Genomic DNA, 24,108 nt, shown 5'->3' on the forward strand with positions numbered 1-24,108 from the left:
AGAGCGTGGGTGCTGGGTGCTGTGTCCTCTGTGGAGGGTGCTGGGCGCTGAGTCCTCTGTCCCTCTCCCCAAACCCTCCCCGAGTGCTGGGCGCTGAGTCCTCTGTCCCCCTCCCCAAACCGTCCCCGAGTGCTGGGCGCTGAGTCCTCTGTCCCTCTCCCCAAACCGTCCCCGAGTGCTGGGCGCTGAGTCCTCTGTCCCCCTCCCCAAACCGTCCCCGAGTGCTGGGCGCTGAGTCCTCTGTCCCCCTCCCCAAACCCTCCCCGAGTGCTGGGCGCTGAGTCCTCTGTCCCCCTCCCCAAACCCTCCCCGGGTGCTGAGCGCTGAGTCCTCTGTCCCCCTCCCCAAACCGTCCCCGGGTGCTGGGCGCTGAGTCCTCTGTCCCCCTCCCCAAACCGTCCCTGAGTGCTGGGCGCTGAGTCCTCTGTCCCCCTCCCCAAACCGTCCCTGAGTGCTGGGCGCTGAGTCCTCTGTCCCCCTCCCCAAACCGTCCCTGAGTGCTGGGCGCTGAGTCCTCTGTCCCTCTCCCCAAACCGTCCCCGGGTGCTGGGCGCTGAGTCCTCTGTCCCTCTCCCCAAACCGTCCCTGAGTGCTGGGCGCTGAGTCCTCTGTCCCTCTCCCCAAACCGTCCCCGGGTGCTGGGCGCTGAGTCCTCTGTCCCTCTCCCCAAACCGTCCCCGGGTGCTGGGCGCTGAGTCCTCTGTCCCTCTCCCCAAACCGTCCCCGGGTGCTGGGCGCTGAGTCCTCTGTCCCTCTCCCCAAACCGTCCCTGAGTGCTGGGCGCTGAGTCCTCTGTCCCTCTCCCCAAACCGTCCCCGGGTGCTGGGTGCTGAGTCCTCTGTCCCCCTCCCCAAACCGTCCCTGAGTGCTGGGCGCTGAGTCCTCTGTCCCCCTCCCCAAACCGTCCCCGGGTGCTGGGTGCTGAGTCCTCTGTCCCCCTCCCCAAACCGTCCCTGAGTGCTGGGCGCTGAGTCCTCTGTCCCTCTCCCCAAACCGTCCCCGGGTGCTGGGTGCTGAGTCCTCTGTGAGAAAGCCCAGCCAGGAGACCCCGGGCCCCGGTGTCGTTCCCCACGGGCCCACGGCGGGGCAGGACGCCGGCCCCTCCCCACCTCCCGCAGTCCGGGAGCCTCTGCTGCCGACCCTGCGCCTCCTCCCCTCCGCCCATCACCGCCCGGGAGCGGGGTTCGAGGCCATGGCCTGCCCTGAGGTCCCCACTGGGAACCTCTCTACCCACACAGCTCTCACACGGCTCCAGAGCCAGGGCCTAGGCCTGTCCTCGCCACGGCTCTGCTGGGCTACAAGGGCAGACTGACAACACCGTGAAGTGTTTGGTCTCCCTGGCCGTGTGACCCTTCATCAAACACGGCTGAAGGACAGCCAGCGCGGGAAATAGGACTCCAGGCTTTAATGTTTTTCTTCAGAGCTTTAATTTTCAGTAAAGAACGGACTGCAACTCAACCACTCCCTGCCTTTTCTGCCCTTTTCTCTGAGCAGAAAGACTGAGTCTCATTGGCTGTATTTTCATTTCTGGACATGTTTACATCCAGTGATGCCAGCAGCATGTGTTGAAGGTGCCCGGGGGTCTGCAGAGTGAGTGTGCTGTTCCCCAGGCTGGCAGGATGCGAGGTGCTGGGTGCTGAGTCCTCTGTGCTGGGTGGTGGGAGCTGGGTGCTGTGGGCTAAGTCCTTCATTCAGATTGCTGGGTGCTGGGTGCTGAGTCCTCCGTGCAGAATACCGAGTGCTGGGTGCTGAGTCCTCCGTGCAGAATACCGAGTGCTGGGTGCAGAGGAGTGTCTGTGGATGAAAAAGAAATCATTGGCTCTGTCACAGACATGGCAGTCCTAAAAAGGCCGAAACACTGACTGTAATTAATTAAATGAACCAGATTGGAATAGAGGGAAAATAACGTCTTCTCAGATGCCAGGACTGCAGACTGGCAGGACGGCTCAGAGAGTAAACCGAACCCGAGGACAGCCTGGCTTTCGCCCCAGGACCTGCCTGGTAGAAGGAGAAGAAGAGAACCAGGCCCTGAAAGCTGCCCTCTGACCTCCATGGCTGCGGCCTGCACACACAGGTACAGGGGTCTCCGCTCTAGGGCAGCTCAGAGCCAGGCCTTCTGGTGCACGGGGCCAGCATTCATTCGGCCTCAGGTCCCTGAACATCTATTTCACTTTTCAAAAAAGCCAAACAGAGAAGAATGTACCCATTACCTGATTCCATAACCCAGGAAGAGAAGGGAGGGCTGACAGGGGTCACAGCCAGGAGGGTCTTTGGCTTGAACTTTGAAGAAGTCTCTGAAATCGAGAGAAAGCATCTTTTACGAGAAAAATTGATTTGAGTTCTGGGCAATGAGACAGATTCCCAAGTCTGCCTCTGCAGTGACTCTGCAGTCCTGCTCGTCTGTTCTCACACACACCCTGCTAGGTCCCTGGCTTCTCCCCAAAGTCTCCCCAGTCGAGCTCCGTCCTGCCAGGAGCCTCTCTGACACAGTATAATTCCCAAGGGGTCCCTCCGTGGGGCAGGAGGCCGGTCCTCACACAGTCTGGGAGGCCTCTTTTGCCCAATCTGCAGCCCACTTTAGTCTATAAGTCCCAGAAACTCGGGGCCAGCTTTCACCAGCTCGAGCAGTGGCTCAGAGAGGTAGGAGCGCCTAACGCTGTGTCCCGGTGCCAGGTGTCGCCCTGGTGCCAACTGTCGCGGGTTAGAATCCTGCCATAGTCATGATAAATCGATGATCAATCTGCTGAATCGATAATAAATGTGATAAGTCTGCGGATTAAAAATCGAAAAAAAAAGTTTTGAGGGCGCTTCCCTAGTCCATGAAAAATTTTGGCAGACAGGATCCTTATTTTGGGGTCCTGTTGCATGCGGGTGAGCGAGGGAACACGGCAATAACTTTATTACACGAGCAGGTTGAAACAGACAGTGGGAAATCACGGGAATCACAAGTCTCTGCCACTCACACGAGCAGTCTGTGGGTCCCAGCGCTGCACACACGGATCTCTGGGGCTCTCGGGGCTCCCGCGTCTGCCTGGAAGAGAAGAGCGGGGAGAATGGGGCGCGGTGAACGACGGAGAAGCCGGGGTTCGGGCTCCCACAGGAGTGGGGGAGTTAGAGTTAGAAATCCTCTGCCTGCCTGCAGCCTGCGTTCTCTGCCCGGGTCTGGATGCTGCAGCATTCTGACCTATCTGTCACCCTCCATACAGGCATCCAGAGAAGAGAACAGCGCTGTGGTCCTGTAAGACTCTGGGATTTGAATACTTAGTCCCAGTTGGCGGCTCTTTGGGATAGATGATGAGGCTTGGCCTTGCTGGAGGAAGTATGTCACTGGGGGTGGCAGGCTTTGAGGTTTAAAAAGACTTGTGCCAGTTTGAGCTAGCTTTCTGTGCTTCCTATTTGTGGTTCCAGATGTGAGCTCTGACCTGCAGCTCCAGATGTTTGCCACCTGCTACCTCCATTTTGCTGTCATGGACTCTAACCCTCTGGAGCCACGAGCCCCATATAGTGTCTTCTTTATGTCACAGAAGCAGAGAACTACTACAGGCCAATGACACCTTCAGTCACGGTCTTAGTGTTTCTGCTGCTGTCATTAACACATGGCCAAAAGCACCTGGAGGAGGGAAGGGTTTATTTGGCATATAGTTCTGTATCACAGTCTATCACTGAAGGAAGTCAGGACAGGAACCTGGAGGCAGGAACTGATGCAGAGGCCATGGAGGGGTGCTGCCTACTGGCCTGCTCATCATGGCTTTCCCAGCCTGCCTTCTTATAGAACCCAGGACCCCAGCCCAAGGATGGCCTCACTCACCATGGGTTAGCCCCTTCCACATCAAACAAGGAAATGCCCCGTTGGCTTGCTCGTGGAAAGTAGAGACATTTTCTTAGTTAAGATTCCTTATTCTTAGATATGTCTAAGTTTGTATCAAGGTGACAGAACACAGTCATCACAGTCACTAAATAACCTAGCTTCAGTTGGTCCTTTCTGGTTGGAAGCTGTCTCTGTCATTTGTGCCCCCCTGTGAATGTGGGCTCTGAGTCTTGCCTTGGAGCCATTGCAGAAGCAGCCTTGTTATTTGCTTTTCCTTGATGCACTTCCTCCCATTTCCCTTCACCTGCTGCCTTTCTCCTTATTATGCCAGCACTGGGACATTTTGCTGTAGGGACACAGACTTTGCAACTTTCCATGACAGTGATCCTATCTGGATAAATGGACAATGAAGACCCGGGAAATCCATGCTGCTCCCTCCCCAGATGGGTGAGGCAGGAGGCTCTTGCCCACCTTTGTCCATGATTACTTTAGTGGTTGCTGTCATTTATTCTAGTGGGAGGTGGCACCAAGCTCCCCTGTAAGTCCTTGGGAATGGACTGACTGTGTCCATTATACAACTGAGCACTCTGGGTTTAGGGCCCGTGTCCCTCCTGCACAAGGCCTGGCCTAGAGGGTATGCTTGATGACTGCTAAATGAATCACAGATGGACGGAAGAAGGTTCTAGAAAGATTGGGGGCTACATGAGGTTTTGCCAGGTGGAGCCTGTGGAAGGCAGAGGGGAGATGAGGAGAGAAATGATGCTCAGAGGGCAGGGCTCTGTTCAGCTCACTGTGGGTGTCTTTCTTGGTTTTAGTTCCACTTTGAATTATGTGGAAAGGTCATTTATTCATTCATTCATTCCTCCATCCATCGATCCATCCATCCATCTATCATCCATCTATCGATCCATCCATCGATCCATCCATCCATCTATTGTCCATCTATCCATCCATCCATCGATCCATCGATCCATCCATTCATCCATCAATCCACTATCCACCCATCCATCATCCATCCATCATCCATCCATCCATCCAACATCCATCCATCATCCATGTATCCATCCAACATCCATCATCCATTCATCCATCCATCCATCATCCATCATCCATCCATCCATCATCCATGTATCCATACATCCATTTATCCATCCATCCATCCATCAGTTGAATTCATCTATTCATTCAATGGGTTTAATTGGGTGGCTTATATGGACCTGGGTTTGCGCTAGGCACAAATTTCAGTCATCTACAGCTACAATTTTAGTGTGGAGGAGACAATATTTAAACTGTCTTCTAGTGTGTTGAGGGGTAAGAAGTGGCATGTGCAAGGGGTGGGCACCACTGCGACTGTGTCAAACATGCCAGTCTTGTTTTTGCACCCTATCATGAGGATCCCTGTCCCACATCAGAACCCTCTTGTGAAGTGCTGCAGAGAGGTAGGATGTTCTGAAGTCGATTTAACTGCATCCCTCATCCCCAGCCTGCTTCCAGGAATGATCTGAAGTCATGGATGCAGAAAATTTGCTCAGCATTCCCTGGCCTTGACAGGATTTGTTTAGCAACTGCACAGCTCCATTTCTCTTCTAACAGGTATCTCCTGATCAAAGTCGGTAGCTCATCACCACGAATAAGCATCTGACAAACACCGGTGCATGGCTTCTCTTCACTAGATATGTTTCTGGGAGATGGTATCAATTCAAATCACATAAATATGAAATACTTCCAAGGTCACAACATTTAGAGCAAGAACAGCCCTTTCCCCATCTTCTTGTTGGACATTACAATTTTTACCAGTCTGATTAAATGCAATAATTCAATTGTTATTCCCGTGGGCATGATCTACGTTTGATTGCTGTTTTATGTTTATTGATGTTTTCAATTGATTCTCCTACAGACATGTTTAGTTGTGTTCTTAGCTCAACTTCCTAGTAACACTTCTCTACCTATTTGTGTGGGTTTTCTTGGGGAAATGTGAGCAAACTCCAGATAGAGCTCTGGCAAGCTGCCAACGAAAGAAGTACACCCAAGCCAGGAGCACAGGTGAAGGGTGACTTTACAAGAGTGTGGGTGACTCATGCAAGGAGAGCAGGAGAATTCTGGGGAGGAGAAAGCCGATTCTGCCCACTCCTGCCCAGACCACCGAAGCAGCAGGATGTGAGCTGCCCCACTGAAAAAGGTACTGAGCCACATGGCTAAAATAGATCAGCATAATGGGTTAATCAAGATGTGAGAATTAGCCAGTAAGAAGCCTGACCTAACGGGCCGATCAGCATTATAACTTATAGAGATCTTTGTGTGATTTCTTCTGAGACTAAACAGCTGGGGGGGGGGGGCTGGCGAGACAGAAAACACAAACAAGCAGGCCCGACCTCTTCATGTTACAGAATGGTGCCCATCGTGGATAACTGAATCCACAGAAAGCCTGGGAATGCTTGGGAAAGATTAGAGTAAAGCATTTTGGTTTTCAGCCATAGCAGGAAAAAAAGCTGTGCTGTTTTAAAATGCTGGCTTTCTGGGCCATCCTGCCAGGGAAAACTCTTGAGTTTCAAGCAGGCAGTCTGGACTATGGAAACAATGTTGCAGCTTGCTTCTTGGCAAGGACCTTGAAATGCCTTAGGAGCTTTTGACTGTTGTTTTCTCCATACTCCTTAGCAAATTAAAGACCCACATGGTCAGAAAGAGAGAGAGAGAGATACAGTAAAGAGAAATTAAAAAAAAGCCTCTAATGATTTAAAGTCCTTAAAAAGAAAGAAAGAAAGAAAGAAAGAAAGAAAGAGAGTATTGGATGTGGTGATACACATCTTTAATCCCAAAGCTTGGGAGGCAGAGGCAGACAGACCTCTGTAAATTCAAGGTGTGATGGCAGACACCTTTAATCCCAGCACTGGGGAGGCAGAGACAGACAGATCTCTGGGAGTTCAAAGATAGCCTGGTCTACAGAGGGAGTTCCAGGACAAAGATATACAGAGAACCTGTCTCAAAAAGCCAAAAGTTAAAAATAAAAATAAAAGAAATAGAGGTTAAAATAAAGTCATGTAAGGATGGAAAATACACAGAGAATCTTGATACTGTATGCTATTATGCTCTCTTTGAATTGTTTGAATGCTGAGGAAGGAGCAACAACTGCTAAAGGACTTTTGCTTATAAATGCTGCAGAATTAACCCAAGATAGGTATTTTGAAAATGCCTTGGCTTCAAAATTGAAGTCAAAAGGTATGTTACTTTGGAGAAGAGATTTTGCTTTTGTTTCCACAGAAAATGAGAGGCTCTGGATTTATTCAGAGTTAAGAAAAATCATCTTTGATCAAGGGAGGCCACCTGAAAAATCTCTGACAGGAACAGATGGCCCAGATGTCTGAGTTCTTCATCCAGAACAGGTTCAAGACTGCTGCCTGAGATGATCAAGACTCACAGTATACTTCAGTTAGGACTTGATCATAACTCTAAATTTTCTTGAGGTCCCCATAAGATTATCAGCGTCCCCAACCAGCTGGAAGTAGCCTGGAATACTACGCCCACATTCCCAAAAATGGACTATGGATATTTTTCTTTGTTTTTTAAAAAAAGAGGGGGAAGTGGTGCGGGGGAATTGTCTGTATTCTGTCAATCATGTTTTAAATAAATGCTGATTGGCCAGGCAGGAGGTATAGACGGGAAAACCAGACAGGAAGTGGAAATGATGCAGGGAGAGCAGGAGAATTCTGGGAAGGAGGAAGCTGATTCCGCCCACTCCTGCCCAGACCACCGAAGCAGCAGGATGTAAGCTGCCCCACTGAAAAAGGTACTGAGCCACGTGGCTAAAATAGATCAGAATAATGGGTTAATCAAGATGTAAGAGTTAGCAAGTAAGAAGCCTGACCTAATGGGCCAATCAGCATTATAACTTATAGAGATCTTTGTGTGATTTCCTCTGAGACTAAACAGCTGGGGGGGGGGCTGGCGAGACAGAAAACACAAACAAGCAGGTCCGACCTCTTCATGTTACAGACTCAGAAGCAGATTCAGCCTGGAAAGCCAACCCTAGTGTGAATGAGGATTCATGAAAGCCCAGACCCTGGAGTTCCCTGTGAGGACGGCAGGCAGTTCCATTGGAGAGTCCCTCCCTCTCTCCCAGCAACAGCACCCTGTTTATATAGTTTTGTGGAAAAGCTTTGGAACTTTCTAAGTTTCCCCATCTTGTGAGATTTATTCCTGAGCCCTATAAGCTCAGTAATTGAGACTAAACCTCCCTTCTCAGCTCAGGAGGGAATGATTTTACCAGAAGGAGGTGGCTGGCTGCACAACCACGTGTCTAGTAGTGCCCACCATCTTGCTTTCTTGGGCCTTCTTACTGTTTGTCAGGACTTCCCAATTTATCACTTTGGGTGGCGGGTGACTGTTAGCTTTGTGCTGTGATCAATGGAGACGCAGCTCTGGCTCCCATCCTGGCCAGACACCTCTACCAGAGTTTTTGAAAATTAGTTCTAACTCAGAGGTTGCCGGAAGCATCTCCTACAGCTCTGAGCCCTTCGGGGTAAAAAAAAAAAAACCCTCTGTTCTAAGACCTTTCTGTGCTCACAGTTCTACAAGTCTCCCTAGGGACCAGCCAGCTAGCAGGGTCATAGGCCCAGGAAACTCTCATCCCATCGCTGTCCCTTCCCTAAGGTTCTGTACCTACACCAGGCATTGCCATGCCCTGCAATACCTGTTCATAACTTACTCCCCACCCCCACCCAGCATGTCACTGTATAGCTCAGGCTCATCTCCAACTCATGAAGATCCTCCTGCTTCAGCAACCCGGGTGCTGAGATCTCAGGTCTGTGTGACTAGACCAGCTTTCCAGCTTTTCCTGGTGTGGCTTCTGGAATCCCAGGGGCTAGCTGTTTCTGAGGTCCCCTCGCTCTTCTCCCGTCGCCGTTTGAAAATAGCAATGGCTTGTAGCTGCTGGTCTACCCCCATGCTGTCATCTGTCTTCCCCCTGTTATTGTAAGAAGAGGAAAGTCATCAGGATGTGGTATGGGTCTATCTGTAGACCCAGGGCTTAGGAAGTAGGGGCCGGATGACCCGAGCCATCTTTGGCTACATAAGTCAGTTGGAGAATGGCCTGGGCTATAAGCAACCCTGTGTCAAAGCAGAACAGCAAAGCAAACAGAGGGGGAGGCACAGCACATGTGGAGCCATCACACACCCACGCTGGTGTCAGCAGCCACAATCCAGGCAGCCTGGCAGTCGGCAGACACTCAGCGCCCTCCCCTATACCTTGAAAGTCTGAACAATGAGGCCTTCTGTGGGCTGGTCTCTTCTGCTGGGCCCTCTGAGTCACCGCATATTTTTATGTGTGCAGTCACACAACGGGGTGACTCATTCTCCCACTTGGGACATTTGGGGACTTGTTTTGTTTTACTTACAATTGCTGAAAAAAAATCAGATATTACAGAGGTGACAAAATAAAATATAGCAAAGTTAAACAAGCAACCTCTGCATGTCCTAAGCTGATGGGAAGAGTGCAGGCCTGAGGTCATTGCCAAGGGCTTCTGGATGTGGAGGTTGGGCCAAACTTGCCCCACTTTTGCTAAGGCCACATAAGAAGGTGTAAGAAAATCCATGGGAAAGACAGAGGCAGTAGCTTTCTCAGAGAGCCTGCCGGGGCTCAGGAGTGCACTCCCCGGTGGGGCTGCTCTCCAGCTAGACTACCATGGTGGTGGCCAGAAAGTGGAGTGTGTGGAGTTTCTTTTTTACCTCACATGGATCATGACCTCCAGTCTGCTGTCCCTTCAGAGCCAGGTCTCCAGGACTTGGGGACTAACAAAGCTGATAACCATGGAGAAACCGAGTCACAGCTGAAAGACTCCAGAGAGCTTACTAACATGTTATGTGGTCAATCCTAGTTAGAAGTGGGCATCCCCTTCTCCCACCTGCGGGCCCAGTGACTCTGGCCTCAGTGCCACACACCTTGGGCAAATCGCTTCAACACGGTGGGCCCAGGACTCTGCTGCTGTGGCCTCTATCTAGCCGATTAACTGGGGCCCATTCAGCTCAGACTCTGTGCCTTTTGTACCTGTGCCCTCTGGAGACTCTTGGTTTTGAATGCCAGGATCTCAGCTCCAAGACTGCAGGCCAGTGGAGGGGGGGGGGTGGTGCAGGCATGGCCAGGTACTGGGGCTTCACGGAATTGCATTCAGAGCACGTGTCTCCTCTCCGAGCTGCGGGGCCTGTCTCTTTCTATTAGTTTAACAAGTCCTGGTATTAATTGATATTCCTCTATGTCAGGCTTTTTGGATGCTTAGGAACTGTGGGTATGTGTGGTGGAACAAAGCCAGTGAGGTCCTCTCAGTGTCCCCTGCGGCTGAGATGAAGCTCACGTGAGAACACGCGCCACCTATGCCCCTGGTCAGACATAGGCTTTGAACAGCACGCTCGCCTTCATAGTCCCCCCAGCTATGAATCAGGCATATGAGAGTCATTGACCACTGTGCTTTCTAGGAGGCTTGTACCAGTGTGTGGAATGTCAGGGTGCTGGGAGCTATATGTTGGTGAGGTTCGCTGGAGCTGTGATGGATAAAAGTCCATGTGTTTTACACACACACACACACACACACACACACACACACACACACACACACTTTTCCGAGCTTCCGCCTCACTGTGTGAAACACATGTAGCAATCTGTGTTATGACATGTTGGTGTTGAAATGGAGACAGTAATATGAGAATGTACAACAGCTGACTTGGCGAAAAAATATTGTAGCGCATACTACAAAATCAGTAATTTCCAAACACATCCTGTCTGACGCTTGTACATTCCTTACAGTCAACTGATTCTCCCAAGATGTTTACTGGCTTCTCCCACTTTTCTGCCCACAGACAGGCCGTGGTGGCAGCTGATGAATGGGTACAGTTCTGAAGTCAAGTTTGTTAGTGTTTTATAACTATAAGTGTTCATAAATGAGGCTAACAGAAAGGGAAACAACTCAATCATATGCCCAAACTGCCAGTTCTCAGTGGTGTAAGAGGGTTCTTGTTGAACTGCTAGGTGTCGGGCTGCCCAGCAGATGTCCCTTGCCTTCCAGAGGCATTCCTGCAGAAGGCGACTTCAGCTTTAAAATGCCTTCTTCCCACCTTCAACTCTAGCCCAAAACTGTCACTAAACATCCCAAGGCACAGAGCGTCTCCAGCCTGGTCACCTTACCCTGAACTATCCCACGTACAAACCCCAGACGCCAGGAGCCCTCTGAATAGGCCCTGACCTAGACAGAAAGAGAATGCCCCCTTCACTTTTCTTTCTTTTAACTCTTGTTGATTCTTGGTGGGTTGTGCATCATGCGTTCCGACCATCTCTTCACATCTGCCCTCTGCCCTTGCAACTGCCCCTCCAAGAAAAAAGAACAAAAAAACAAACAAAAAACCCAATTCAAATTTAAAAGAAAAACCAAACAAAACAAAGAAAGAAAACGAACCATAAAGAGAAGTCTTGTCATGGCAGCGTTGTGTGGCCCATCGAGTCACACAGTTCACCCTCTAGTCTGCTCGTCTTTACTTGCTAGTGTTTATTGCCAGGAGTCACTGGTCTGACTGCAGGTCTCGGGCTTCTGCTGCACCACCAATAATGGGCTCTCACTGGGGCTCCTCTTGGTTCTCATTGCTGACCTGTGTTCTGGATTCTGCTGTTCTGGATCTGTAGGTCCATCCCTTCACATGCTCTAACAATCCATTGATTTGAAATTCTTTTTTTTTTTGCTGGGGAGGGGATTTGAGACAGGGTTTTACTGTGTAGCCCTGGCTGTCCTAGAGCTCTCTCTGTAGACCAGGCTGGTCTCGAACTCACAGAGATACTCGTGTCTCTGACTCCTGTGTGCTGGGATTACAGGTGTGTGCCACCACCCAGCTTCACCTTTCTTCAGGAGTCCTGGGCTGCTGCATCCTGTGACTCCCACTGGAGCGGGAATCCTACAGCTCTGCACCCGGGCACTCAGTGTCATAAAGACATGGGAGTCTCCGCTCCTTGGTTTATCTTGTCCTCTCCGTGATTACTGTGTACAAGGAAATGCTGTAGACAAGGAAAGATTATTGCTACTCTTGGTTTCAGAAGTTGTTGCATGGTGGTGCAGCTGGATGTGCTTGGGCGGAATGCTTCAATGGTGGCAGCAATCTGTGGAGGAAGAAACCAAGAGAAAGGAGGGGACTGAGATCTGGGATGACCCTCACAGGCATGCCATCTGTGTCCCATTCCCTCCATCTAGGCCCCGCCTCCCCAAATAGTGCCACCAGCTGGGGACCAAGCTTTTGGCATCTGTGTGTGCTTGAAAGGCACCATGGAAGATAGAGTAGGAAGGAAGGGATGGCAGTCTTGCCTCTGCTTTGAGAAACCCAGCCTCCATCCAAACACTTCTTTAGCCAGACATCCACACACAAGACTGAATTCAAGCATCTAAGGGGACCACCCATCCCTACCCCTGCCAACCTCCATTGGGGAGCACTGGAGTTACAGCTCAATCAGGTTTCTATATCAAAGACCCACACACCCCCACTCACCCACCCACCTCCCCTCTTTTCCTATCCCTTCCCACCTCTCTCCACCACGTTCATTCTGCCTCAGGGCCTTGACACATGCTCTTCTCTTCCTCGGACCTTTCTGTGATGTATCAGCGGTGTTTCCTGGTCATCCAGCCGGTTGTTGCTGGCCTCTCCCAAGCCCTGTTTATCTTGGACCTCTGACCCGCTTCTTCTTTCTAAGCAAGAGACTTTTCATTCTTACTGGAAGTCTGCATACCGTGTGCCTCTGTGCCTCAGTTTCCACATCTACAAACTGGGGCTAATTCTGCTTCTCAGGGCTAATTGGAGAGGTGAGCTGACCGGCACAGAGCCCTTACCAGTGCCTGTTACACAGCAAACATCTTGGAAGTCCTTCATTCTCCCTGTTCATTTTATTGCTCTCAGTTCTGTCTGGACTAGCACTTCCCGAGGAGGACCTGATACACGCAGTTTTCTGAAGATGTTGTTATACTTGAGTAGTGCGAAGCCGGACGCTTCAGTGTGACATTTCCACAGGCACATAAGGTACAATGTAGGATGCTCAGGGTCCAGAGCCTTGCACAGGCTGGGCGCACATACTGCCAAAGCTCCGTCAGTACTTAGGTGTATTTTTGAATGACCGTATGAACACAAATGGACCGGGGAGACAAGGTATAGCAAATACAGCAACGCCCCAAGCCTATTTCCCAGTCATGCCCTTTTCATGGCTGTAATTAGCCAATCACAAGACTCCCAGCTCCAGGGCCGCGCACACACAGAGCCTTTCGCAAAGATGAGATGTTCATTTGTTAAGGACTACATAGCAATATTGAGAATTTTGGTTGCATTGTGAGACCGGTGCCTTCCCCATTCACCAATAATGACAGACCACTTAGAAAATAAATAACACACATAATTTAAGCAACTAAAACAAATAGCAGTGTTGACTTTGTCTGGGAAAATATTTTCTATTTCCCTGAAGCGTCCCCACGGGCGCCCTGCCTTGGTCTCCCCTGCTGAGATGCCTCCTCAGCAGGCAGCCTGGGAGCCAAGTACAGGGAGAGACAGCAGGGAGGGGACTCACCCACAGCTCCCGAAGCCAGACCTTGCTCCCTTCACCCCCAGGGCACTTGCCCTCCGATGTCACAGATTCGAAGGCCTATACAGCGCCTAGGCAAGGTACAGAGCATAGCAGAAAGGAATAGAAACCAGTGGGACTTGTGAAGAATGGATAAGCCATTGTCCCTCCCACAGGGAATGGCCCTCACCAAGGGTTACACTACAAAAGGCAAGACCAGCCTTGAAAAATCTAGTATTTCAAAACAAAACAAAACAAAAATCCATTTAAGAATGAGAGAGAGAGAGGAGGCGGGCAGTGGTGGCATATACCTTTAATCCCAGCACTCAGGAGGACAGAGGCAGGTGGGTCTCTGTGAGTTCGAGGCCAGCCTGGTCTACAGAGTTAGTTCCAGGACAAAGTTACAGAAAGAAACCCTTTCTCGAAAAACAGAAATGAAAACAAAAAATTTTAAATAAATGACAGGGATAGGGCTTTGTGTCTTTGTGATTCTGGGGCTGTGAACCCAGGGACTTGTCCAAGCTAGGTTAATGTCCCACCACCAAGTTCCAGCCCCAGTGACAAGATAGGAGTCAGCTCCTGACACTAGAAAGCAAGTGACAGGGTGAGAACTGGCTCCTGACATTGGACAGGGGTGACAGCGAGGAGGACAGCTCATGGTACCAGAAGGTAGGTGACGGGACAGCTCTGTCTCTTCCTAGGGGCTCAGTATACCAGTCTCCTGTTATTTAGTCGCCAATGGGAGGCCTCCTCCTGCCAACTGCAGGAGAATAGTTTATTGTTCTCGTACAGATTGGAAGAGGACAGAGAACCAGGTGGTTGACCCGGCCGTCCATCTGGCAGGTGGAGGAGTAGACAGGCACCGAGGTCATCTGAGTTACACTTCTGCTAAGCACCCAGTCTACCAGGCTCAGCTTAAGTACTGGACAGTCAAGTCAGAACCTCGATGAATGAGGGAGGACCTATAGAAACTAGACAGGGTCACTGGGAGCAGGAGCCCCACCTGCGGTGGAGAAGACCTGACTCACTAGCTGGGCTCAACTTCCAGCCTCCACTGATGGGACCTTGTAGAAGGGGAGGAGTCACCTAGCCCAGAATGAGCCTATCAGAATCCCTCTCCAGAGACATGCAGATCAGTACAGTGTGTCTGTCCGCAGAGGCTCTGAGTTTGTTCTGCTGGGGGTTTTGGTGTGATATAATAGAGTTAGGGGGTGGGAGAGGGGATCAGGTGACAAGGTCATCCCTGGGCAGAGCCACAGAGCTTTGCAGGGAGCAGCCCTCTGTCGGGGCCCTGATGAGATCTGCCACACTAGCATCTGGTCCAGATAATGGGGGAAGGGGTTGCACCATCTCCTCACCCAGTCTCACCCTCCTCCGGCTTCCCAACACATTTGGAATAAAATGCCAAGACACCGCCATGACAAACCTTACAGAGCCCTGTCCCCAACCATGGCTCTGACCTCCCCTTGTCTCGTCCTCTCCCTGCTCACCTGCCCCATCTCTCTGCCCTCTCCACGGCGCCATCTTTTGAATACTGCCTACATTTCCCTGCAATTGCACCAGCAGGGTGTTAATTCCCACAACAGTTTCTGGAAAGTCCTACATAGCTCCCCCTCTGGCTCCAGTCAAATCTGCTCATCCTGTATGGGATTGAAAAGCCCACCTGTTCTTCTAATAGATTCCTTCCTCTCTCACCCTTCTGTGGTCCATCTCGCCACCCTGCTTTCCCACAAGAAACCTTGCTGTGGATCATATTAAATGTAACGTTAAATGGAATCAGTAAAGTGTTTGGTCCATTGTGAGCCCTCTATAAGTGTGAGTGCATTCGTATTTCTCTCTCTCTCTCTCTCTCTCTCTCTCTCTCTCTCTCTCTCTGTGTGTGTGTGTGTGTGTGTGCATGGCCATGCACTCTACTACTGAGCTACATGCCTAGCCTTGTGACTCCATTTTAATTTTTTTTCAAATCATAGTACTTCATGTGTGTGGTTGTTTTGTCTACATGTCTGTCTATGCACTGCATGCGTACTTGGTGTTCACAGAAGCCAGAAGAAGACGTCAGATCTCCTGGAACTAGAGTTACAGGTGTCGTGAGCCATCGTGTGGGTGCTGGGAATTGAACCCAGATCCTCTGAAAGAGTAGCTAGTACTCAACAGTGACCGCCTCTCCAGCGCCTCGGCCAGACCTTTCCATGGTGGCTATTCACTTACACGTTCCCACCAGCCATGCATGCGAGGCATCTGGTTTCTCCACATCCTCCCTCTGGGAGTGCGACTCCATATTGTCTAGCATTCACTCAGCCCTGGGCTTGACCCCCAGCAACACAAAGTCAAGGGGGTTGGGACTAATAGCTAGCTTGGACTTGTAGTCAGTAACTCCAACTGCTGGGGAGATAGCTCCGTGATTAAGAGAACCGGCCACTCTTCCAGAGGACCCAGGTTCGATTCCCAACAACCACATGGTGGTTCACAACCACCTGTAACTTCAGTACCACGGAAATCCGAATCCCTTTTCTGCCCTCTTTGGTGCACAGACACACAGGCAGGCAAAATACGCATACGTGTAAAATAAAAATAAATAAAACTTTTTGGGGGAGAAGGGGCCTTACAGGTAGAATTGAAAAGAAGTATGACAAACTTAAATTACCAGAAACTGCAGAAAGTGTTTGTGGGTAACAGGGTCACACAGTGTCACATCCTTGGATGCCTATTGTGTGTAGATTGCCTCTAGGAAATCGTCTTCCTTTAGATGTAACTCAACAAGGCTACCAGCAACTGATGCCGTGAATGCTCCCAGCCCTGGTTCTCTGGCCTGGTGAACAAAGGGGCTGGACACACAATCCGATGGTTGTAGAAGGCCGCAACCATATTCTCCACCATAGATGGCGCTGCACCGCCAGGTGAGCTAGAAAGCTCACATATGTTGGTATTTTTCCACTATTCCCAAGGTATTACCTGGGACTGGGAGCAGTTGACCAATCCAAGAATGACACGTCCGAAGCAGGGTCTGTTTCCTATATAAGGGATGGGTTCCATCTTATCTGGGTCTCCGCCATGTGGCTTATGCTCTAGCTCCCAAGAGACATAAAGCTTTTCTGCAGAAGGATCCTATGTGTACCGCGTGGTTCTTGCTGGCGAGACGGTAGCGCGGGACATCTGGTGCTGAAACCTGGGAAGAAGAAGAAGAACTTTACACCGCCGGAGACCCCTTGGACACAAGGAGGATTCAGAACTGCAGGCATACATGCTTAGAGAGGTACGCTCTAAAGTCCAGAGAGCATATCAAAAACTGAGCAGCAATGGGAGGTTGTGCGCGCACACTCAGATAAGTTAAAAAGGACCCCCCAATGATTCTACAGAAAGTAAAAATGGGGGAGAAGGCTGATTTACAAGGTCAAAAGCTTTATGTTATGTTATTCGTTTTTTATGTACTGGACAGGAGAAAGATATTTAAATTTAGGAACTGCTAAAAAAGGTAGTTTAAATTTAAAACATGGGCTTAAGAATATGATGTTTTGGAGGAGAGGTTCTGTTTTCGCCTCCACGGAGGATGGGAGCCTAAGTACGTGCTTGAGATCCACGTGGTTTGAATCACCGAGACCTCCTGAAATGTTGTAGTGTTTACCCCTAAAATGCAGCAGCCCAATAACAGCAGGAAGCAGCCAAAGAGACTAACGACGCCCAAATTCCCTAAAAGATTAAATGAGGTCCTTTCAAGCCTGCTTCTCTGAGTTCAGCTTTGCTCCATGCACCGGTTTGGGCTCGGAATGGGTGCAGCTGGGGCTGGAGGGCGGCTGGAACGGAGCTTTGCTCTGTGGCTATGGTGGGGAGCACGTTGCGCCGGCTCAATTGGTGCGGCTCAGTTGGTGCCTGGCCTGGAGGGTATCACAGCTGTACCGAGAATGAGAACGGTGCCACAAGCTGCCAGGCCAAAAGGCTTGCAATGTACCTAAAACTGTGAGGGTCTCTGAGGCAAAAATGGCTCTGATTCCATTTGGCTATGCTAAACGATGCTGACTTCAGGCAGGGCTGGTCGTATTTATCATAATAAAAGCGCAATTAAGGTTTAGACGCAGTAAACAGGCAGTACCATATTACATCTACATAGTGCGACTTAAGTTTTTAAAAACTGCTTAGCATTTTAAGAACTCAAGTCCTCCTGAAAGATTGCTGTGTATACGCTTGGCTTGTCTGATGTTTCAGGTTCCGCAGGGAGGTAGATGCGAAGGGCCCTTGGATTTTGGGGTGATTTGGTCGTTGGCTGGATCTGTGAGAGTTTACAGCCGCTTTTGCTATGGCACAGGTGTTGAGAGTTTGCTAGTAGGGAAGCGGCCCTGTTCGCCGCCTCTCCCATCGGCCCCTTGAGCCGCAGCGGCTCTGGCGCGGACCTTGAGATGTTGCCGCCTGTGCCGCCTCGGTCTGAGTGTCGGCTCCCGCCACACTCCGCCACCAACACAGCCGCGGGGAAGGCAGGGGCGCCTGGGGATGGAGCCACCACTTCCTGGCCTGGGACACGCGGAGCCGCGCAGCGAGCAGGCCCAGGGCCGCACACAGCCCTTGGATGGCGGGCGGACTCTGGAGCCCGAGGCCACCATACCAGCAAGAAATACGGGAGCCAATAAATCTTAAATCTAATATCAACAAACAGAGACCTGTAGATCTCTAAGTTCAAGACCAGCCTACTTCCAGTACTGACTGTGCTAAATTTTTACACTGAGTTTTTTAATACTCTTAAATGTTATTTTGGGAGATGTTTTTTTCTAGGAATGCTGACATACATCTACTGACATTCTTGCTGTGGATTCATCTGTCCAGAGGCCTGAGGACAAAGCCTCTGCTATGGAGCTGTCTGGCCTGATTGCTGCGAAGCTGGCGGGTTCCTGAGGGATGGTCCAGCTCCTGCCCTTGGTCTGTCAGTTATTGCTGTGCTGTTGTTGCTATACATTGCAATGTTGTTGTTGCTGTGCCATTGCTGTGCTGCTGGATTTCCCCTTGTTTTGTCAGTTATTGCTTGCTATCAGTTTCCCTTATCCTGTCAGTTATTTCTGCTAAACACTATGGGTATCTTCAAGACAGGTTACAAAATGCCATGGTTATTCAAATTAAAAATTGGATACTACAGACTTCTTGATACAGCTGGAGAGTTGTGCCCCTGCGATCCCAGATTATTAAGCAATTGTCTAGTTATCTTCTAGATAATTGGACTGGAGAACTTACCAGTTCTTGTTAAAATTGAAAAAAGGGGGAATAATAAAGGAACTGCCCCCGATGCCAAAAATGGCTATTTGCCATGGCTCTGTTCACTATAAATTTTTTAAATGACAGCACGGCCTATACCATGGAAAACAAAGACCCTCAATCAGTTATCTACCACAGTGGCTACAGCCCTGAATCAGCAGGCTACCATAGATACATCTATTAGAGGTGAAATAATGATTCTTAATTAAAGAATTAACCTAGTACAAGAACAGGTGGATATCTTATGACAGCTTGCCCAATTGGACTGTGAATGGAAAACTCCAGCCTTATGTGTGACCAGTGTACCATATGAGAACTTTATAAAAGTGGCTAACTTGTCCCAAGAATTGTCTTTGTATCTTGCAGGAGAATTTTGATGATTTGCTGTCCTCCTTGAGACGGTCCATCATGACAATCAACTCCACGCGAATGGACATAAGCCTGGCCAAAGGATTCCAGTCCTGGATTGTGTCCTTCATCTCCTACTTCAAAGAATGGGTGGGGGTTGGAATGTTTGGAACAGTCCTATGCTATGGAATAGTGTTTCTCCTCTGGATGGTCTACTGACTCAAATCCCAAAGCCATAGGGACAAAGTGGTTTTTGCAACAGCGCTGGCTGCCCTGGAACAGGGAGCCTCTTTTGATATGTGGTTATCTATGTTAAAGCAATAAGGTTTAAGCCAACCAGCTCCTGCACCCCTAGGACTATGGTCCATTGCACAGGGTGGAATGCTTGGCTTAGCTAGCCCTGAAGGTTGTGGAGCTAAAAAGCATCGCACAGAGAATGGCCCTCTCTGAGAGATAAGTCGTCCTGCATAAGGGTTTCCTGCCGTATGTTCCCTTTCCCAGAAAATTGACAGAGGGCAGGCCGGATAGGTTCCAGGTGTCATGAGCCTAGGGACAGATTCCGTGTAAGCCCATTTTAATGTTTTCATTTTGGGAAGTGCGACCTCTATCTTTACCTTCCTAGGGAGTTGCCTTTCTGCAAAGAAGTAAAATTAGGGGTAGATGTAGAAGGCCGCAACCACACTCTCCACCATAGATGGCGCTGCACCGCCAGGTGAGCTAGAAAGCTCACACATGTTGGTATTTTTCCACTACTCCCAAGGTATCACCTGGGACTGGGAGCAGTTGACCAATCCAAGAATGACACGTCCGAAGCAGGGTCTGTTTCCTATATAAGGGATGGGTTCCATCTTATCTGGGTCTCCGCCATGTGGCTTATGCTCTAGCTCCCAAGAGACATAAAGCTTTTCTGCAGAAGGATCCTATGTGTACCGCGTGGTTCTTGCTGGCGAGACGGTAGCGCGGGACAGATGGTGAGGTGGTCCTCCCTCCACCAAGACCAAATGGAGGGGCTGGAGGCTCAGTGGTTAAGGACATGGACTACTTTTCCGGAAGACCTGAGTTCAGTTCCTAACACTCATATATCTGGGAGCTCACAACACCTGCAACTCCAGCTGCAGAGCACCTGACTCTTCTGTCCTTCACGGGCACCTCACACACACACGGCTATACTCATATACATACAAATGAGAAAATATTTAAAATAATGGTAAGACGACACGTAGAAATGCCATCTGAGACTTGTAACCACCTGCTGGACAGAGACTCCGGATGCTACCACTTGGTAGTCCTTAATCTAGTCAGGGGGCGGCTTTCTAATTCCCTCTTTCTCTTTTCCTCACAGTAGCACTGACTGGACACACCGGACATGAGATGCATGGTGCTGACCATGGAGAAATCACTGTGCTGGGCAGCGGGACAGTCCAGGTAAAACGCCATGTCTGTCTTCAGGACAAAAGGAAGATGCTGCGTTCAGATTACTGCTGGCCAGTCTGATTGGTATAGCAGTGAGCGCTAAGTAACCCCCCCCCCCCCAGCAGAGAAGTGACTGTGGCTGAAGCTGCCCAGTAGGAGGCACTAGAGAGGCAGCCCATGAGGTGGGAAGAGGGGCGTGGCTGCCAGCACCCTGTTCACTAAGGCTCCGTAAGTACCTCCCTTCCGGTTTGGTCCATGTTACCATGTTAACCCCAAGTAAAGGTCATTTCAACACAGGACTGCCAATCCTGTGAACCTCTAGGATTGTAGACGTGAAGCACTTGGCCATGCGTCCTGGTGTCTTCCCTGTGCAGTTCTGGCTGTCCTGGAACTCACTCTGTAAACCACACTGGCCGCGAACTCACAGAGTTCCAACTGCTTCTGATTCCCAAGTGCTTGTATCAAAGGCATGTGCCGCTGCCACCCTGCTTTCTAGTGCCTTTTAGTTTTTTGATTAGTCAAATGTTCGAAACAAAACTATTTAAAGCCATATCACAGAGAGCCTCTGCCTCCATCTGCTCGTACCCCTGCCCATCTTCTTGCGAAGGCGGAGATAACCACGGTGAGCAGATTCTGTCCCTTTGGTTCCCTTCTGTGTGTCACACACGTTTAGGACAATTATTACTTGCGTATATACAAATAAAAATAGACGTTTCCTCTTCTTTTCCTTTATTTTTAATATTATAAGTGTTATTACTGGGCCCTTTTTTGGCACGGGGTCTCATGATTTAGGCGGTCCTCCAGTTCCTCAAATTGCTGGTGGCTGAGAGTGACCTTTAATCCTGATCTTTGCCTCGGCCTGCTGAGCGCTGCTGGATTATGGATCCAGTGTGGATTATGTGTGTAACCACACCTGCCCCCTTTTTCTTTCGTGTAAAAGCTAACATATTCACACCTTTCTTTGCAGGCAGGGACTCCCGTGGTGAGTGCCCTGCCCAAACGCATCTTACGAAGACGCAAGAGAGAGTGGGTGATGCTGCCGATATCCGTCCCCGAGAACGGCAAGGGTCCTTTCCCTCAGAGGCTGAATCAGGTAGGACTGTGCCTTCCGCTTGGGCCACACTGGTGCCTGCAGGATTTATCGTCTGAAGACCTGAGAGCAAGGTTCCTTGCTGCCGGGTGGGGGCTGCAGAAGGCTCCTTGCCACCAGGTGAGGCGCCTATCACTTTGTCAGCTGTCATTTTATTTTGTTTCCAGCTCAAATCTAATATGGACAGAGGCACCAAGATTTTCTACAGCATCACTGGGCCTGGAGCAGACAGTCCGCCCGAGGGTGTCTTCACCATAGAGAAGGAGATGGGCTGGTTGCTGTTGAATATGCCACTGGACAGGGAGAAGATTGTCAAATATGAGGTAAGTAGCCTTTAGTATCCAGTGTAGATGTCTTTCCTGAGGTAGGCCAAGGCCTGATGAGGGGGAAACACCAGCTGACCCCAGACCTCTGTGCCTACAGCTTTTTGGCCATGCCGTGTCTGAGAATGGGGCCTCTGTGGAAGAGCCTATGAACATCTCCCTCATCGTGACAGACCAGAATGACAACAAGCCCAAGTTCACTCAGAAGACCTTCAGAGGGAGGGTCTTTGAGGGAGCAACACCGGGTAAGATTGGGGAGGGGCTGCCCTGGGCCAGTGGGGTCCAGATCTAGTTGGGGATCAGCTTCTGGAGGTCAGCCCGGAACCTCCTCGCTATGTGTCAGATTCCCTCATCACACCGCCCCTCCTGTCCCCGGGAGTTCTGATCAAGCCTGACCTGTGGCAGAGCTACTCCCGTTTGAGGACTTCCCAGAAGCTTGGGCTCAGCCAGACTTAGAAGCTCAGAGTTAAATCTGGACTTTGCCTCTTTACTGCCTGTGACCTTGGGTACATCCATGACCTATCTCTGCTTTTCAACCCAAATGGGAGTATCAACCTTGAAATACTGCCTGTAAAGGTTAGGAATAACCCACGCCACTGAGGGTGCAGCTCGGGTGGAACACTTGCTGACTGGATGAGAGGCCTTGTGCACCAGCACCGCACAGAAGAGAGAAAGGGCTTTACTTTAACATGAAGGGGCCTGCTTTGTTTGTGTTTCTGTCTTGCCCGGCCCCCCAGCTGTTTAGTCCCAGAGAAAAATCACACAAAAGATCTCTATAAATTATAATCCACAGCCTCTCATTTTCTGTGGAAACAAAAGCAAAATCTCTTCTCCAAAGTTATATATCTTTTACCTTCAGTTTTGAAGCCAAGGTATTTTCAAAATACCTATCTTGGATTAATTCTGCAGCATTTATAAGCAAGTATCTTTTAGCAGCTGTTGCTCCTTCCTCAGCAGTCAAACAATTTAAAGAGAGCATAATAGCATACAGTATCAAGATTCTCTGTGTATTTTCCATATTTACATGGCTTTATTTTAACCTCTATTTCTTTTATTTTTACTTTTAACTTTTGGCTTTTTGAGACAGGTTCTCTGCATATCTTTGTCCTGGAACTCCCTCTGTAGACCATGCTATTTTTGAACTCCCAGAGATCCGTCTGTCTCTGCCTCCCAGGCTACTTGTTCTTTTTTTTTTCTTTTTCTTTTCTTTTTTTTTTTTTTTACTGTGAGAACTTTAACCTTTAGCCTGTATATATTTTTAACACAATGTAAACCATTTAGAGGTTTTCTTACTCTTTAAATCTCTCTTTACTTTATATTTCTCTTTTTCTGACCACATGAGTCTTTAATTTGCTAAGGAATGTGGAGAAAACAACAGTCAAAAGCTCTTAAGGCGTTTCAAGGTCCTTTCCAGGAAGTAAGCTGCAACAGTGTTTCCACAGTCCGGACTGCCTGTTTGAAAGAGTCAGAGTTTTCCCTGGCAGGATGGCCCAGAAAGCCAGCATTTTAAAACAGCGCAGCTTTTTTACTGCTACTGCTGAAAACCAAAATGCTTTACTCTAGTCTTTCCCAAGCTTTCTCAGGCTTTGTTTGGTTGCTGTTATCCACGTGGGCACCATTATGTAACATGAGGGGCTGTTTGTTAGGGGTTTTTCTGTGTTACACTTTACTGTGGAGGACCCAGCCAAAGTTCTGCAGCCACAGGGCAAGCAGCCAGGCCTAGCGGGAAAGCAAAAATAGGCTGCTATCACTAGGGAAGAGGAATAGAAGATGAGGAAGTAGATGTGTGCTCCTAAACTCAGTGACAGGCACTGGGGACAAGGACAGGGTCAGGGGTCTCTTCTTTTTTGGAGTAGTCTGCAGTCAAATGCTCTACCACTGAGCTATCCCCCCATTTTGGAGTAGTCTGGACTGATCACCTCTTGGCCGTTTGGCTGAGTGTTTCAGAGATGAGTTGATCAGAGATGTCCAGTAACAGAAATTCCCACCATTAAAATAATTGGTTATTTTTATTTGCTTGTTTTGATTACTTTTTAAGACAAGATCTCCCCATGTAGCCTAGGCTAGCCTCAAACTTGTGACCCTCCTGCCGTAGCCTTCTGAGTACAAGCTTGCATCAACACTGGTAAAAATGTTGGTCCCACTGCACAGCTCTGGCTGGCTTGCAACTCACCACGTAGACCAGGCGGGCCTTGGACTCACAGAAAGCCACCTGCCTCTGCCTCTGCCTCCTGAGTGCTGGAATTACAGGCATGTGCAACCATGCCCAGCTTCTAAAGGTCTTCTGTTGCAGTGTGGGTTTGTTTGGGACATGGTCCCA

The 24,108-nt window shown here is 49.7% G+C and overlaps 1 protein-coding gene across 1 annotated transcript in view; it reads left to right on the forward strand.

Annotated features, from left to right (window-relative positions):
* LOC125397717 (cadherin-3) overlaps positions 1–24,108 on the forward strand; it is a 36,758-nt gene that overhangs the window by 1,656 nt on the left and 10,994 nt on the right. The window contains 6 exon segments of the mRNA XM_087897850.1: positions 20,305–20,387; positions 21,343–21,468; positions 21,511–21,585; positions 21,633–21,788; positions 21,889–22,033; positions 22,132–22,186. Of these exon segments, the coding sequence (XP_087753976.1) occupies positions 20,305–20,387; positions 21,343–21,468; positions 21,511–21,585; positions 21,633–21,788; positions 21,889–22,033; positions 22,132–22,186 (640 nt within the window).

This window comes from Myodes glareolus, chromosome 2 (assembly GCF_982192425.1).
Source record: "Myodes glareolus chromosome 2, mMyoGla1.1, whole genome shotgun sequence".
Taxonomy (NCBI): domain Eukaryota; kingdom Metazoa; phylum Chordata; class Mammalia; order Rodentia; family Cricetidae; genus Myodes; species Myodes glareolus.